General features: G+C 34.5%; 1 protein-coding gene across 1 annotated transcript; it reads left to right on the top strand.

Annotated features, from left to right (window-relative positions):
- Window positions 1-798: 798 nt before the first annotated feature.
- On the top strand, window positions 799-12,538 carry enpp5 (ectonucleotide pyrophosphatase/phosphodiesterase 5). The gene is made up of 4 exons (XM_051139143.1): window positions 799-875; window positions 6,239-7,101; window positions 8,351-8,527; window positions 9,087-12,538. Exons 2-4 carry the CDS (start codon window positions 6,267-6,269, stop codon window positions 9,467-9,469), a joined length of 1,395 nt encoding a protein of 464 aa, XP_050995100.1. The 5' UTR covers window positions 799-875; window positions 6,239-6,266; the 3' UTR covers window positions 9,470-12,538.
- Window positions 12,539-14,333: the final 1,795 nt, after the last annotated feature.

Raw genomic sequence — 14,333 nt, 5'->3', positions numbered from 1 at the left:
TTTACAGTTTACTGCACTTTTTTATTCTTATCGTTTCCTACAGCGGCTAATGAACCGGAAGTCTCGCCCATTCACAAAAACGGCTAGTTTCGGTAACGTTCAAAAATTAGATTAGCCAAAATTCCTATTTTCACTTGACGGTATTTTCGCTGTTTTCACAGACAGAAATCAGAAATTGTTCTGAGGTGGTAAACAACTGTGTTTTTGTTTTTGACTAGACATTCCCTGGTGAAAAAACCAGCATGTGCTGGTTAGGTATGTTTTGATGCTGGTTTAAGCTGGTCCTTTGCTGGTTTATGCTGGTCCTTAGCTGGTTTAAGCTGGTCCTTTGCTGGTTTTTGCTGGTCATGTTGCTGGTCAAGGACCAGCATGAACCAGCAAAGGACCAGCTTAAACCAGCATCAAAACCTACCTAACCAGCATCCCAGCATCAAAACATACCTACCAGCATATGCTGTTTTTTTCACCAGGGTTGAGAGAACTACTAATAATTATTAATAATTAAAACAAATAGGCCTATATCATAAACACTAAGCAGTGAGCGTAAGAAAAATTCGTCTGAAAAAATCGTATTTTAAACTTAATCTCTTTGAAAATCATTCTAATATACGCACTGGTTAAAATAATATTGTACACAACAAAAACGTACTTGTACTTTTTTAAAATAACAGTGTATTTATGTGTACTAGAGCATAACAAAATTACTACACACTAACAAAAATAAAATTAATAGTGTCGTCAGCATGTATCGTTAATGCATTTTCCCCAGTGACTTTTCCTTCTAATGAGATTCTTTCGGTGAGAGAGAAATAGGCGGGACTTCCTGTATTCGACCGTGTGTTTATTTTTTGCACGGCCAAATATCGTCCACAGAGGTAAGCTGAACGTTTACTTGCATGCACACGGGTTAGATTCGTTTATTTGCAAATGCGCCCGTTTCCTCTGTGATGGTGCCTGATATCGGAGACGTTTTCATAATGTATTGTAATGACATAAAGCGCTGTCATAGATCATGCACTGCGCTAACTTGAGCTGTGCAGTGTTCCTTTAGTGTACAGCAGCTGCTGTTGAGCGGAGAAGCTCACTGTTTAGTTGAGGATAATGTTATGTAATATTATTTTAGACCCAACTGGGATTGTGCATGTATTTAAAAGAGGGACACTGGTGAAGCGACCGAGCAGCGTTAAGGGTGGCACAAATGCGCTGCATTGTGCATGATGTCATCATCTTCCATTTTTACTGACGCACTGTACAATTAAATTATTTTGGTACATTTGACAACCGTTTTAACCTGTTAGAGCGTTTATAGTCCGAAATGTATCTAGTTGGTTGTTACATTATGTATAGGAAAATGCACCTGTTAACTGAGCAGGCGCGCTGAAAGTGGGCTGCACTGCCATTACCGAATATGACATACATAGCCGTACATACATGCAGTGACATTCATATATTACACAGAAATGCGCGACCGATTGTATTTTCCAAGGTAGATACAAGTAAGGGGATTTTTTTTTAACAATGCATCAGTTGTTCGTTCTTGTTTAATAACGAGATGAGTCATTGTTGTGTAATGGTTTTTTCCAAATTTATCTTTTTATTGTATTTTTTATTTTGAGTAAAATCTTTTGCCGAGCTGCATCCCCCTGTGTGAAATCATTAACTGTGGTTTACAACAAAAAAAATATTATAATAAAATAAAATTATGTGACAAGAAGATAAAATATGATATAATAACAATTATTTGAAAATAAAATTAAATAAATTGAAAACATAATAAAATATTGTTTTTTTTATGCTTATCTTTTAAATTTATTTTTACTCAGAAAACCCCCCGAAATTCTATATTGATCTGCAGAGCTGCATTGCCCAGTGTGATATTATTAACTGTGATTTACAATAAATATTTTATAATAAAATACAATAATGTAAAAAGGAACTAAAATGTGAAAATAAAATATGAATCAACTTTTTTTTTTGTATTTATTGTTTTAATTTATTTTTACTTGGAAAGCCCTAATATTTTTAAAAATTCAATATCTTTTGCAGAGCTTTTATTATAAACTGTGGTTTACAATAAAATATATTACAATACAATATAATAACGTGAACATAAGATAAAATATAATATAATAAAAATAATAAAGTAGAAATTAAATATAGTAAAATAAAGTGAAAATATAACAAAATATTAATCAACAATGTTTTTTTTATTTATTTTAATTTATCCTTACCCAAAAAAAAAAAAAAAATCAATATTGATCTTTTACAGAGCTTTTATTACAAACTGTGGTTTACGAGAAAATTTATTCTAATAAAATATAACAAAATAAAGTGAAAATATAATAAAATGTTACTCAACAATGTTGTTTTTGTATTTTTGTTTTTTGTATTTATTTTTACTCAGAAAAACTAAAAATTTCAATATTGATCTTTTCCAGAGCTGCATTTCCCTGCATGAAATCATTAACTGTGTTTTAAAATAAAATATATAATAATGTGAAAATAAGATAAAATATAATATAAAAGTGAAAATAAAATATAATAAATTCAAAATATAATAAAATATTAATCGACATAAAATATATTATAAAATATATTATATATATAAATATATATATATATATATATATATATATATATATATAATAAAATATTAATATAATTAATATTATTTTTATTTAATAATATACAAATAATATAAAATGTAATAAAATTACATAATAAAGTAAAAATAAAATATAATAAAATAATAAAGTAAAAAAAATATATGTATTAATTTATTAATAAATTATCTTTTTAATTTATTTTTACTCAGAAAATCCTAAACATTTCAATATTGATCTTTTGCAGAGCTGCATTCCTCTGTGTGAAATCATTAACTGTGGTTTACAAAAAAGTATATTATAATAAAATATAATAATGTGAAAATAAGATAAAATATAATAAAACAATAAAGTGAAAATAAAATATAATAAAATCAAGTGCGAATATAATAAAATATTAATATAATTAATAGTATTTTTATTTAATAATATACAAATAATATAAAATCTTTTAAATTTATTTTTACTCATTAATTTTATTTTAAACATTTCAATATGGATCTTTTGCAGAGCTGCATTCCCCTGTTTGAAATCATTAACTCTGTGTGATAATCAAATATTAATCAGAAATTATTAACACATTAATTTAATCAGATTAAGTTAAAATTCCGGTTTCTAGAAATATGTATATATATATATATATATATATATATATACACATATACACACTTTTAATATAAACTATATATATATATACAACTATATATATAACTATATATATACAGTGGGTACGGAAAGTATTCAGACCCCCTTAAATTTTTCACTCTTTGTTATATTGCAGCCATTTGCTAAAATCATTTAAGTTCATTTTTTTTCCCCTGTTTGAAATCATTAACTCTGTGTGATAATCAAATATTAATCAGAAATTATTAACACATTAATTTAATCAGATTAAGTTAAAATTCCGGTTTCTAGAAATATGTATATATATATATATATATATATATATATATATATATACACATATACACACTTTTAATATAAACTATATATATATATACAACTATATATATAACTATATATATACAGTGGGTACGGAAAGTATTCAGACCCCCTTAAATTTTTCACTCTTTGTTATATTGCAGCCATTTGCTAAAATCATTTAAGTTCATTTTTTTTCCTCATTAATGTACACACAGCACCCCATATTGACAGAAAAACACAGAATTGTTGACATTTTTGCAGATTTATTAAAAAAGAAAAACTAAAATATCACATGGTCCTAAGTATTCAGACCCTTTGCTCAGTAATTAGTAGAAGCACCCTTTTGATCTAATACAGCCATGAGTCTTTATGGGAAAGATGCAACAAGTTTTTCACACCTGGATTTGGGGATCCTCTGCCATTCCTCCTTGCAGATCCTCTCCAGTTCTGTCAGGTTGGATGGTAAACTTTGGTGGACAGCCATTTTTAGGTCTCTCCAGAGATGCTCAATTGGGTTTAAGTCAGGGCTCTGGCTGGGCCATTCAAGAACAGTCACGGAGTTGTTGTGAAGCCACTCCTTCGTTATTTTAGCTGTGTGCTTAGGGTCATTGTCTTGTTGGAAGGTAAACCTTCGGCCCAGTCTGAGGTCCTGAGCACTCTGGAGAAGGTTTTCATCCAGGATATCCCTGTACTTGGCCGCATTCATCTTTCCCTCAATTGCAACCAGTCATCCTGTCCCTGCAGCTGAAAAACACCCCCACAGCATGATGCTGCCACCACCATGCTTCACTGTTGGGACTGTATTGGACAGGTGCTGAGCAGTGCCTGGTTTTCTCCACACATACCGCTCAGAATTAAGGCCAAAAAGTTCTATCTTGGTCTCATCAGACCAGAGAATCTTATTTCTCACCATCTTGGAGTCCTTCAGGTGTTTTTTAGCAAACTGCGGGCTTTCATGTGTCTTGCACTGAGGAGAGGCTTCCGTCGGGCCACTCTGCCATAAAGCCCCGACTGGTGGAGGGCTGCAGTGATGGTTGACTTTCTACAACTTTCTCCCATCTCCCGACTGCATCTCTGGAGCTCAGCCACGGTGATCTTTGTGTTCTTCTTTACCTCTCTCACCAAGGCTCTTCTCCCCCGATAGCTCAGTTTGGCTGGACGGCCAGCTCTAGGAAGGGTTCTGGTCGTCCCAAACGTCTTCCATTTAAGGATTACGGAGGCCACTGTGCTCTTAGGAACCTTAAGTGCAGCAGAATTTTTTTGTAACCTTGGCCAGATCTGTGCCTTGCCACAATTCTGTCTCTGAGCTCTTCAGGCAGTTTCTTTGACCTCATGATTCTCATTTGCTCTGACATGCACTGTGAGCTGTAAGGTCTTATATAGACAGGTGTGTGGCTTTCCTAATCAAGTCCAATCAGTATAATCAAACACAGCTGGACTCAAATGAAGGTGTAGAACCATCTCAAGGATGATCAGAAGAAATGGACAGTACCTGAGTTAAATATATGAGTGTCACAGCAAAGGGTCTGAATACTTAGGACCATGTGATATTTCAGTTTTTCTTTTTTAATAAATCTGCAAAAATGTCAACAATTCTGTGTTTTTCTGTCAATATGGGGTGCTGTGTGTACATTAATGAGGAAAAAAAATGAACTTAAATGATTTTAGCAAATGGCTGCAATTTAACAAAGAGTGAAAAATTTAAGGGGGTCTGAATACTTTCCATACCCACTGTATATATATATATATACACAGTACTGTGCAAAAGTCTTAGGCCACTAGTATTTTCACCAGCTAAAAAATGGTTTAAAGTAAGTTATTTCTATCTTTTGTTGTAGTGTGTCAGTAAAAAAATATATTCTGTTTGCCATTAATTGTAATAATCTAGTGAGATTTTTGTTTGCACAAGGAGTCTGACAACAGCCAGTGCTCCACACTGAGATCTGATCTCACCATCATCCAGTCTGTCTCTGGAATGACATGAAGAAACAGAAAAACTGAGACAGACTAAATCCAGAAGAACTGTGGCAACATCTCCAAGATGTTTCAAGTAACCTACCTGCAAAGCTACCTGAAAAACTCTGCACAAGTGCACATAGGGCAAAAGCTGCTTTAAACGCAAAGGATGGTCACATCAAATGCTGATTTATTTTAGTTAATAGAAGTTCACTGATAAAGAAAATCTATTTATGACATTATGTTTGACAGCATCCTCATTTTATGTGCCTAACTGCCTAAAAATTTTAACAGTACAGTAGCTTTGTAGGTATAGATCTCTTAAAGCATCTTGGAGATGTTGCCACAGTTCTTCTGGATTTAGTCTGTCTCCGTTTTTTCTGTTTCTTAAGACAGACTGGATTGAATAATGGAGAGATCAGATCTCTGTTTGCACAAGGAGTCTTTTTAGGAGACTTTTGCAAGGAGACTTTTGCACAGTACTATATATATATATAAATATATGCTATATATAAAACAGCAGAATAGCCACATAACCAAACATTTGTTTATATCAAGCTGTTGAAAAAAACTTGATTTTACAAACTTCACACAACAGGATTACACTTTAATGTGATTGTGTTTTGTTAAATTAGAAATTAAGAATTCCAATAACTGATAAAGTTGTAGCCACACAATGTGCATGTAAATGCGGTTAGTGGTCCAAACTTTCATTCTTTCCCCATTCATGCCTACAAAGAATTTGCTCTTTATAGGTCTCCCTTTGGTAGAGCATCTTACATCATGCCAGACCTCTCAGTGATTAAGAGCTGCTTCCTGAGTTGCTTATTAGTACTACTTCAGACATGGAGCTCACAGCAGGACGAGCAAAGCCAGCTGCTACTGGTGTCCTTTGATGGCTTCCGCTGGGACTATGTGAATCGAGTACCCACACCCAATTTCCGTGCCCTGATAGATGAGGGCGTGCAGGTGGAACAAGTGGAGAACACCTACATCACCAAGACCTATCCAAACCACTACACCTTAGTGACAGGATTACACGCCGAAACCCACGGCATTGTCGCTAACGAAATGTACGACCCCATTCACAACCGCTCCTTTTCTATGGAGGGACCTGAAGTGTACAACGCATGGTGGTGGGAGGAGGCCGTGCCGTTGTGGGTCACCAATCAAAAGGCTGGGCGGAAGAGCGGAGCTGCCATGTGGCCCGGATCAGACGTAGCGATTGGTGGAACGTACCCGACGCATTTCTTGAGTTATAATGCGTCAATGCCGTTTGAGGCCCGAGTCGAGAAACTCATTGACTGGTTCTTAGGACCAGAGGCCATCAATTTTGGCGTCTTGTATTGGGAGGAGCCAGACGAGAGTGGGCATAACTTGGGGCCGGAGAGCCCACTAATGGACGTGGTCATAGCAGACATCGATGACAAGTTGGGATTCCTCAGAGGAAAGCTGAAAAACGCTGGCCTTTATGACAAAGTCAATCTCATTGTTACAAGTGATCATGGAATGACGCAGTTATCACATGATAAGATTATTGAGCTGGACACCTACGTCAGCCGCGATCTTTACACATGGATAGACAAGAGCCCTGTGGTTGGCATTTTGCCGAAAGAAGGTAAGAATATAAAGCATTTGTTATTGCTTATTACACTAGTCATGCAGTTGGGTGTTTCTTCCACTTCCTTCTTTTTCTTTTTGCTAAATAAAGATCACATACTGTATTGGAAAGATTTATCATGCCTTCATCTTGTATTATTAGCACATTTCAAAGGCCTTTTGTTGTACTCCTTTTCCAGACTGTGACGTATAAAAATCCATCATAAAATAAAAACTATGATAATCTAAAACAGGATTTCCCAAACTGGGGTTCCTGAGAGAACTTGAGGGGGTTTGTGAGTTGATTAAAAACTAATTATTAAAGGATTAGTTCATTTCCAGAATATGAATTTCCTAATAATTTACTCACCCCCATGTCATCCAAAATGTTCATGTCTTTCTTTCTTCAGTCGAAAAGAAGGTTTTTGAAGAAAACATTCCAGGATTTTTCTCCATTTAGTGGGTTTCAATGGTGGCCATCAGGTTGAAGGTCCAAACTGCAGTTTCAGTGCAGCTTCAAAGGGCTCTACACGATCCCAGCCGAGGAATAAGGGTTTTATCTAGCGAGACAATTGTTCATTTTCTAAAAAAGCATTTTAAAATTTATATACTTTTTAACCACAAATGCTCTTGCACTAAGTCAACTTCACGCATTACGTAGTCACATTGGAAAGGTCACACGTGACGTAGGCGGAAGTACTAATCCAGTGTTTACAAAAGCAAACGTGCAAAAACACCTTTTAAATGTCAAAATGTGCCTGTAGTTTAAAGAAATAGTTGACCCAAAAATAAAACATTTGTTATTAATTACTCACCCTCATGTCGTTCCAAACCCGTAAGACTTTTGTTCATCTTCAGAACTCAAATTAAGATATTTTTGATGAGATCCGAGAGCTTTTCATAAAAAGCAACACAACTGACACGTTCAAGGCCAAGAAAGGTAGTAAGGACATTGTTAAAATAGTCCATGTGACATCAGTGGTTCAACCATAATGTTATGAAGCTGCAAGAATAGTTTGTGCACAAAAAAAAATAATAATAATGATTTTATAGTTGCGCTGCTGTCTATGGAGGGTCAGAAAGCTCTTTGATTTCATCAAAAATATCTTAATTTGTATTCTGAAGATGAACAAAGGTCTTACAGGTTTGGCAAGACATGAGGATGAGTAATTAATGACAGTAAACTATCCCTTTAAGAAACACCCAGTCATCAATGTTATATGTACACGTGTTTACTGGTGACGCATGTTATTCTCTTCTTAACCCAGGCAAACTCGAGGAGGTCTACAGTTCGTTGAAGAACGCCAACCCTAACATGGTTGTATATAAAAAAGAGGAGATCCCAGAACATTACCACTACAGACACAATGTCAGGATCATGCCTCTGATCATAGAGGTCAAAGAGGGCTGGACGGTCATGCAGAACAGAAACGGATCTTTTATGTGTGCGTATGAGTATTTACACATAAATTAAGCAGGACATCATATAAAAACTTGTTGAAGGAATAGCCGCCCAAAAAAATGTACTCACCCTCAGGCCATCCAAGAATTTGTTTCAGCATCAGAACAGATTTGGAGAAATTTAGCATTACATCACCTGCTCATTAATGGATCCTCTGCAGTGAATGGGTGCCGTCAGAATGAGAATCCAAACAGCTGGTAAAAGCATCACAATAATCCACAAGAAATCTACATGACTCCAGTCTATCAGTTAATAATCAGTTAAAAGCTAAATGATTCAAAGCGCAGCTTTTTGCTTCAAAAGGCATTAATTGATGTGGCACCCATTCACTGCAGAAGATTCGTTGGTGAGCAAGTGATGTAATGCTGAATTTCTCCAAATCTGTTCCAACTCACCTACATCTCGGATGGCCTGAAGGCGGGTAATTTTTCAACAAGTTTTCGTTTTTGGGTGAACTATTCCTTTAATGTCATTGATGTGCTTACTGATCAATATCAGAGATATCTTTGCAGTTATCTAATGATTATGTGCTTGATTTGCAGTGGGAAACCACGGTTATAACAACAGCCTTCCCAGCATGCAACCTGTGTTCGTCGCCCGTGGACCCGCTTTCCGCCGCGACTACACCAAGGCCTCCATGCGCTCTGTCGACCTCTATCCTCTCATGTGCAACATTCTTGGTCTCAAGCCCTTGCCCAACAATGGCTCTTTGTCAAACGTGCAGGATCTCTTAGTGGAGACGTCAACCCCAAAGCCAGTGGTCCCACCCAAGCCCAGAGAGCCTTCCTATGCCTGGGCCGTGGGATCCATCCTCGGTGCTGCCCTCGTGATTGGGTTCCTTTTCATTTTTGTGCAACAGGTGACACAACGGCAGCTACCGCCACTGCATCTGTCCAATAGTGAGATAACACAACCCTTACTGTAGGGTCAAATGCGAGGGGCGTCGGCACTTTTCTCATGTGAGGTTCTCAGTGTAGCACTGATTATTTCTCCAGTGCCACAGATTTCAGTTCATTCAAAAATAATTCTGATAACACTTTTTAAGCAGCCAGCATGGTCGCTTGAATTCAAAAGCGACCGATATCCACGGTACCGTGCCAAAGCCGAATATACCAAAAGCAATATGGGGAAAGATGCTACAGTGGAAAAAGGTCGTGCAATCATCAAAATCATAGCTGACTAAGCCAATAGTGCCCTCTTCTGGTGAAGCTGTCAGTGGTACCTTTATTCTAGTCATTGAAAATCTAGTATTTGAAGAAAAAATGTTAGCATCCCCATGCTTTTTCCTTTCGATGTGAATCTGATATTTATTTAGTAAGAGAGAGTTGCCCTATCCTCTTGAATTTGCAGTAAATGAATGTTCCAGGTTCAGTTTGATGGCATTTGTGGCGTAATGTTCATTATCACAAAAATTCATTTCCTTATTCTTTCTTTTCTTTAAAAAAAAAAAAAAAAAAAAAAAAAAAAAAAAACTATGTGGGATACAGTAAGGCACTTATAATAGAAAAATTATTCATATTCAAAAAATTCATAAACATTAAAATACTCCACTGTTTCATATGGATAATTTCCGACATTGAACAAAAAAAAAAATGTTATTGCGACTTATCTCACAATTCAGACTTTTTTCTCAGAATTGCGAGAAATAGTCAGAATTGCAAGATAAAAGATGGCCTGTCAGTCAAGCTCTTTGTGAAGGGTCAGTTGTGAGTCATAAAATCAGAATTGCGAGATATAAACTTTTCTGACATTTTTTCTCAGAATTGCGATAAAAACAGTTCCAAGTTATAAAGTCAGAATTGTGAGATATAAACTTAATATTCTGACTTTTTTCTCAGAAGTGTGTGATATAAACTCACAGTTCTGAGAAATAAAGTCAGAATTGCAAGATATAAACTCAGTATTCTGACTTTTCTGAATTGCGTGATATAAACTGACAGTTGTGAGAAATAAAGTCAGAACTACTCAATATTCTGACTTTTTCTCTGAATTGCGTGATATAAATTCACAATTGTGAGAAATAGTTAATTGAGATAAAAACTCACAATTCTGATTTCTTTTTTCAGAATTCCATGATATAAACTTGCATTTGCAAGAAATAAAGTCAGAACTGCATGATATAAACTTGCAACTGCAAAAAATAGAATCCCAAGATAAAAACTTGCAACTTCTGATTTTTTTCTCAAAATTGCGTGATATAAACTCGCAATTGTTATGAAGTCAAAAATCGAGAGATAAACTCAGTATTCTGACTTTTTCTCTGAATTGCTCTGATGTTTTTTATATCTCTGAAGTGATATAAATTCACAATTGTGAGAAATAAAGTCAGAATTGCGTGATATAAACTCAAATAGAATTGCAAGATATACAGTGGTCAACATCTGAAGTGGATAAAAAAAACCTTTCTTCAAAATTGTCCTAAAACCAAAACAATGCCTGTTCTTGTGTTAGGACAACTTTGATGAACTGTATTGATCTACTTCAAATGTTGACTACTATATACTCGCAATTGCGAAAATTAGAATTCAGAAAAAAACTTTTAATTCTATTTTTTTTTCCTTAAAATTGTGCGGTGTACACTCGCAGTTGCGAGGTATAAAATCAGAAATGCAAGATATAAACTCAATATTCTGACTTTTTCTCAGAATTGCGTGATATAAACTTACAATTGTGAGTTATAAAGTCCAGTTTTGAGGGAAAAGAAGACTATGTTCTCAGAATTGCAAGTTTATATCTCACAATTCTGACATAACTTGCAATTTTGTTATAAAGACAGAATTGTGAGATAGAACTTGCAATTCTGAAAAAAAAGTCAGAATTACGAGTTTATATCTCGCAGTTCTGCCTTTATATACATAATATACATAACTGTATCTGTAACAGTAAAAACCTTATTTTATAATATGGTATGCTTCACATTTCTGCTTTTAAATCCTCAAAAAAACCTATTTTAAGTTACAAAAAATAGCATTTATTTAAACTGTAACATAGAATGTCTTTAATGTCACTTTCAAACTCAAATAATTCAAAATTTAACATTATTTCTACAATGACAAGCTTGGCCTCATTTACTTCCATTTTAAGTGCCTCATTGTAACCACTATTTTCCTTACTTTTTTTTTTTTTTTTTAATATTTAATGTATTTATTTAGATTAACACTATGCTGCAAATCCTGTTGACAGAGTTTAACTTGTACTGAACCCAGAATATTCCTTTAACTGAATTTTATGGATATTTAAGATTGTGAACAAAAAAAAAAAAAAAAAAAATGAAGGGACGTTAGTAGCAGTCGCTTTTTGAATTTGTTGTTCTTCTCTTACCCATCGTAGTTTTGTTTGTTAATTAGTTAAATGCAGTTGTTTAAGTTGGCAGATGTTATTAAGTGTTAATGAAAAGAAGCTGGTAGTGTTAAACTACCTCTGTGTTGCACTAAGATCAATGTTAATCAGGATAGAGAGATGAACTATTAGACTAGTGGGACGTTTTAGCTTATCTGCGTTTTGCACAATGTAATACCATCCAAAATTTATATATGAAAAAAAGGGGGTGGGTGCCAAAATCCTTACAGATTGACATCAAGTAGTAATAGTTTAAGTCCTGCGTTAATGTATTTTGTACTTTTTAAAAACAGCATTTAACAAAAAGCCCTGTGTAGGGCAAAACACTGTGATCTGTCTTCTACTTGTTCAAAGACTAAAAGGAAAATAATTATTTATGATCTTTGATATAAATGTTGCTGAAGTAGTAGTAGTTAGCTGCTTGCAGAATGTTAGGATTGTTTCTGTTATTAAGAAGGAAATTATGACTTTCTCTATGGACGTGTGCAGAGACTGTTGTGTTTTGTGTTAAGTATTTCTATGATTTACTGGATTTGTCTTTCATGTTCTGGATTTTATGGCCTAATGTCTCATTTTGACCTGTTGGAAGTCCCATAACTAAAACATTACTTTAAATGTGCTACTTAAAAAGGTAAATAAATGCCTGATTTGGAAACGTCTGAGTGTTTGATATCTTTCTTTACAGAAAAGTTCAGGGTCGACATCTCTGCACATTGCGTATATTTTAACGTTCATCTGGGAACGCCATCTCATCAGATTTGTAAGGTCATTTATAAAATCATTTATAAACCTACGCAAACACAGGAAAACACATCAATATCTTTGTCAGTATTAACTGTTAATCACGATTTCAAAATAAAAGTAAAAACCCTCACTTAAGGAAATTATTGGTTGTAGCTTTTCTGTCGTAAATAAATATTCGAACATTAAAGATTAAGTAGACATTTGATTTAAATGTTTATTCAGTATTAAACAAGGATTAGATCGCGCAGTGAAGTTTAAAACAAACACTCTGCAGTTTGTTATAATGCGCAATGTACGTTAGCTCTGTTAATAATACATCATGTATTTTAACAGTTTAAAAATAAAACCACATAATTACTTGCTTTTGAGATTTTATTTTAAATAATTTATTTTAAATAATAGTTGCTTCATAGCTATTATATATTGTAAGTCATTTTAAAGGCTATTCACTTTTATGTTTTGACTACATAAAATTATTTATGATTATCTGATTACTCGTCAGAATAATCGTCCGATTAGCTACTCAGTTACCAAAATAATCGCTAGTGACAGCCCTAAAAAAAAAAATAAATAAAAAATAAGTCTTATACTCAGAAAGTCTGCATTTATTCGATTAAAAATATGGTAAATACAGTAATGTGTGAAATGTTGCGATTTAAAATAACTTATATGTTTTAAAATGTAATTTATTTCTGTGACACAAAGCTAAATTTTCAGCATTACAGTGTCACAAAAAATTAGAATTATCCGATTAATCGTCAGAATAATCAGACTGATAACTCAGTTACCAAAATAATTGTTAGTGAAAGCCCTGGTTTTTTTTTTAAAAAAAAACATTTGAAGTAAGTCTCTTATGCTCACCAAGTCTACATTTATTTGATTAAAAATATGGTAGAAAACAGTAATTGTGAAATGTTACAATTTAAAATGACTTCTATATGAATATATATTACAGATTAATTTACTTCTGTGATGGAAAGCTACATTTTTAGCATCACTACAGTGTCACATGATCATTCAGAAATCATTCTAAGATGCTGAAATTTCTTAACATAAAAAAAAAAAGTTTACTACTATTGTAGAAGTACTGACCCCAAACTTGTGAACAGCCTTTATAATATTAAATGAAGTTCCAAACGTAGGTTCGGGAGGAGCCTAATCATTCAGTCCTGTCAATCATCATTACGAGTCTATATAAGCAGGTCTCATTGCACCATACCAGCCTCAGTTCTTCCGGCATCCCTCCACCTCCTGTTTCTGTTTTTCGTCCTCTAGGTCAGGGGTGGCGAACTCCGGTCCTGGAGAGCCGCAGCCCTGCAGAGTTCAGTTCCAACTCTAATTAAAACTCACCTGCCTGTAGCTTTCTAGTAACCCTTCAGACCTTGATTAGCTTGTTCAGGTGCGTTTGATTAGGGTTGAAGCAAAACTATGCAGGACTGCCGCTCTCCAGGACTGACGTCCGCCACCCCTGCTCTAGGTAATATCGCAATGGGGGGTTGAACTCTGCGTTTAAGCCGAGCCTCCATTAAGGACAGCAAACCAAGTTTACCAACCATTGCCCATCAGGACTGGATGGGCAGGCGAACTCGTGAAATAAGTTTATTTGCAAAAACAGATAACTCTACTTTTAACCATTTTCAAAAATCACATTTTTTCATTGTGCATTACAGTTAATCTCAATCAAACTGCAGTTGGGTTATTTGGAT

The sequence above is a fragment of the Labeo rohita genome, chromosome 20, assembly GCF_022985175.1.
Source record: "Labeo rohita strain BAU-BD-2019 chromosome 20, IGBB_LRoh.1.0, whole genome shotgun sequence".
Lineage (NCBI taxonomy): Eukaryota > Metazoa > Chordata > Actinopteri > Cypriniformes > Cyprinidae > Labeo > Labeo rohita.
Note: the sequence above shows the minus strand (reverse complement) of the source record. Positions and strands in the feature narration are given on the sequence as shown.

Excerpts from the sequence above, each read along its gene's own strand:
- enpp5 (XM_051139143.1), top strand. The coding sequence starts at position 6,267 with ATGCCAGACCTCTCAGTGATTAAGAGCTGCTTCCTGAGTTGCTTATTA. Across the intron at positions 7,102-8,350 it reads TGGCATTTTGCCGAAAGAAG|GCAAACTCGAGGAGGTCTAC; the intron begins GTAAGAATATAA and ends TTCTTAACCCAG. Across the intron at positions 8,528-9,086 it reads CAGAAACGGATCTTTTATGT|TGGGAAACCACGGTTATAAC; the intron begins GTGCGTATGAGT and ends CTTGATTTGCAG.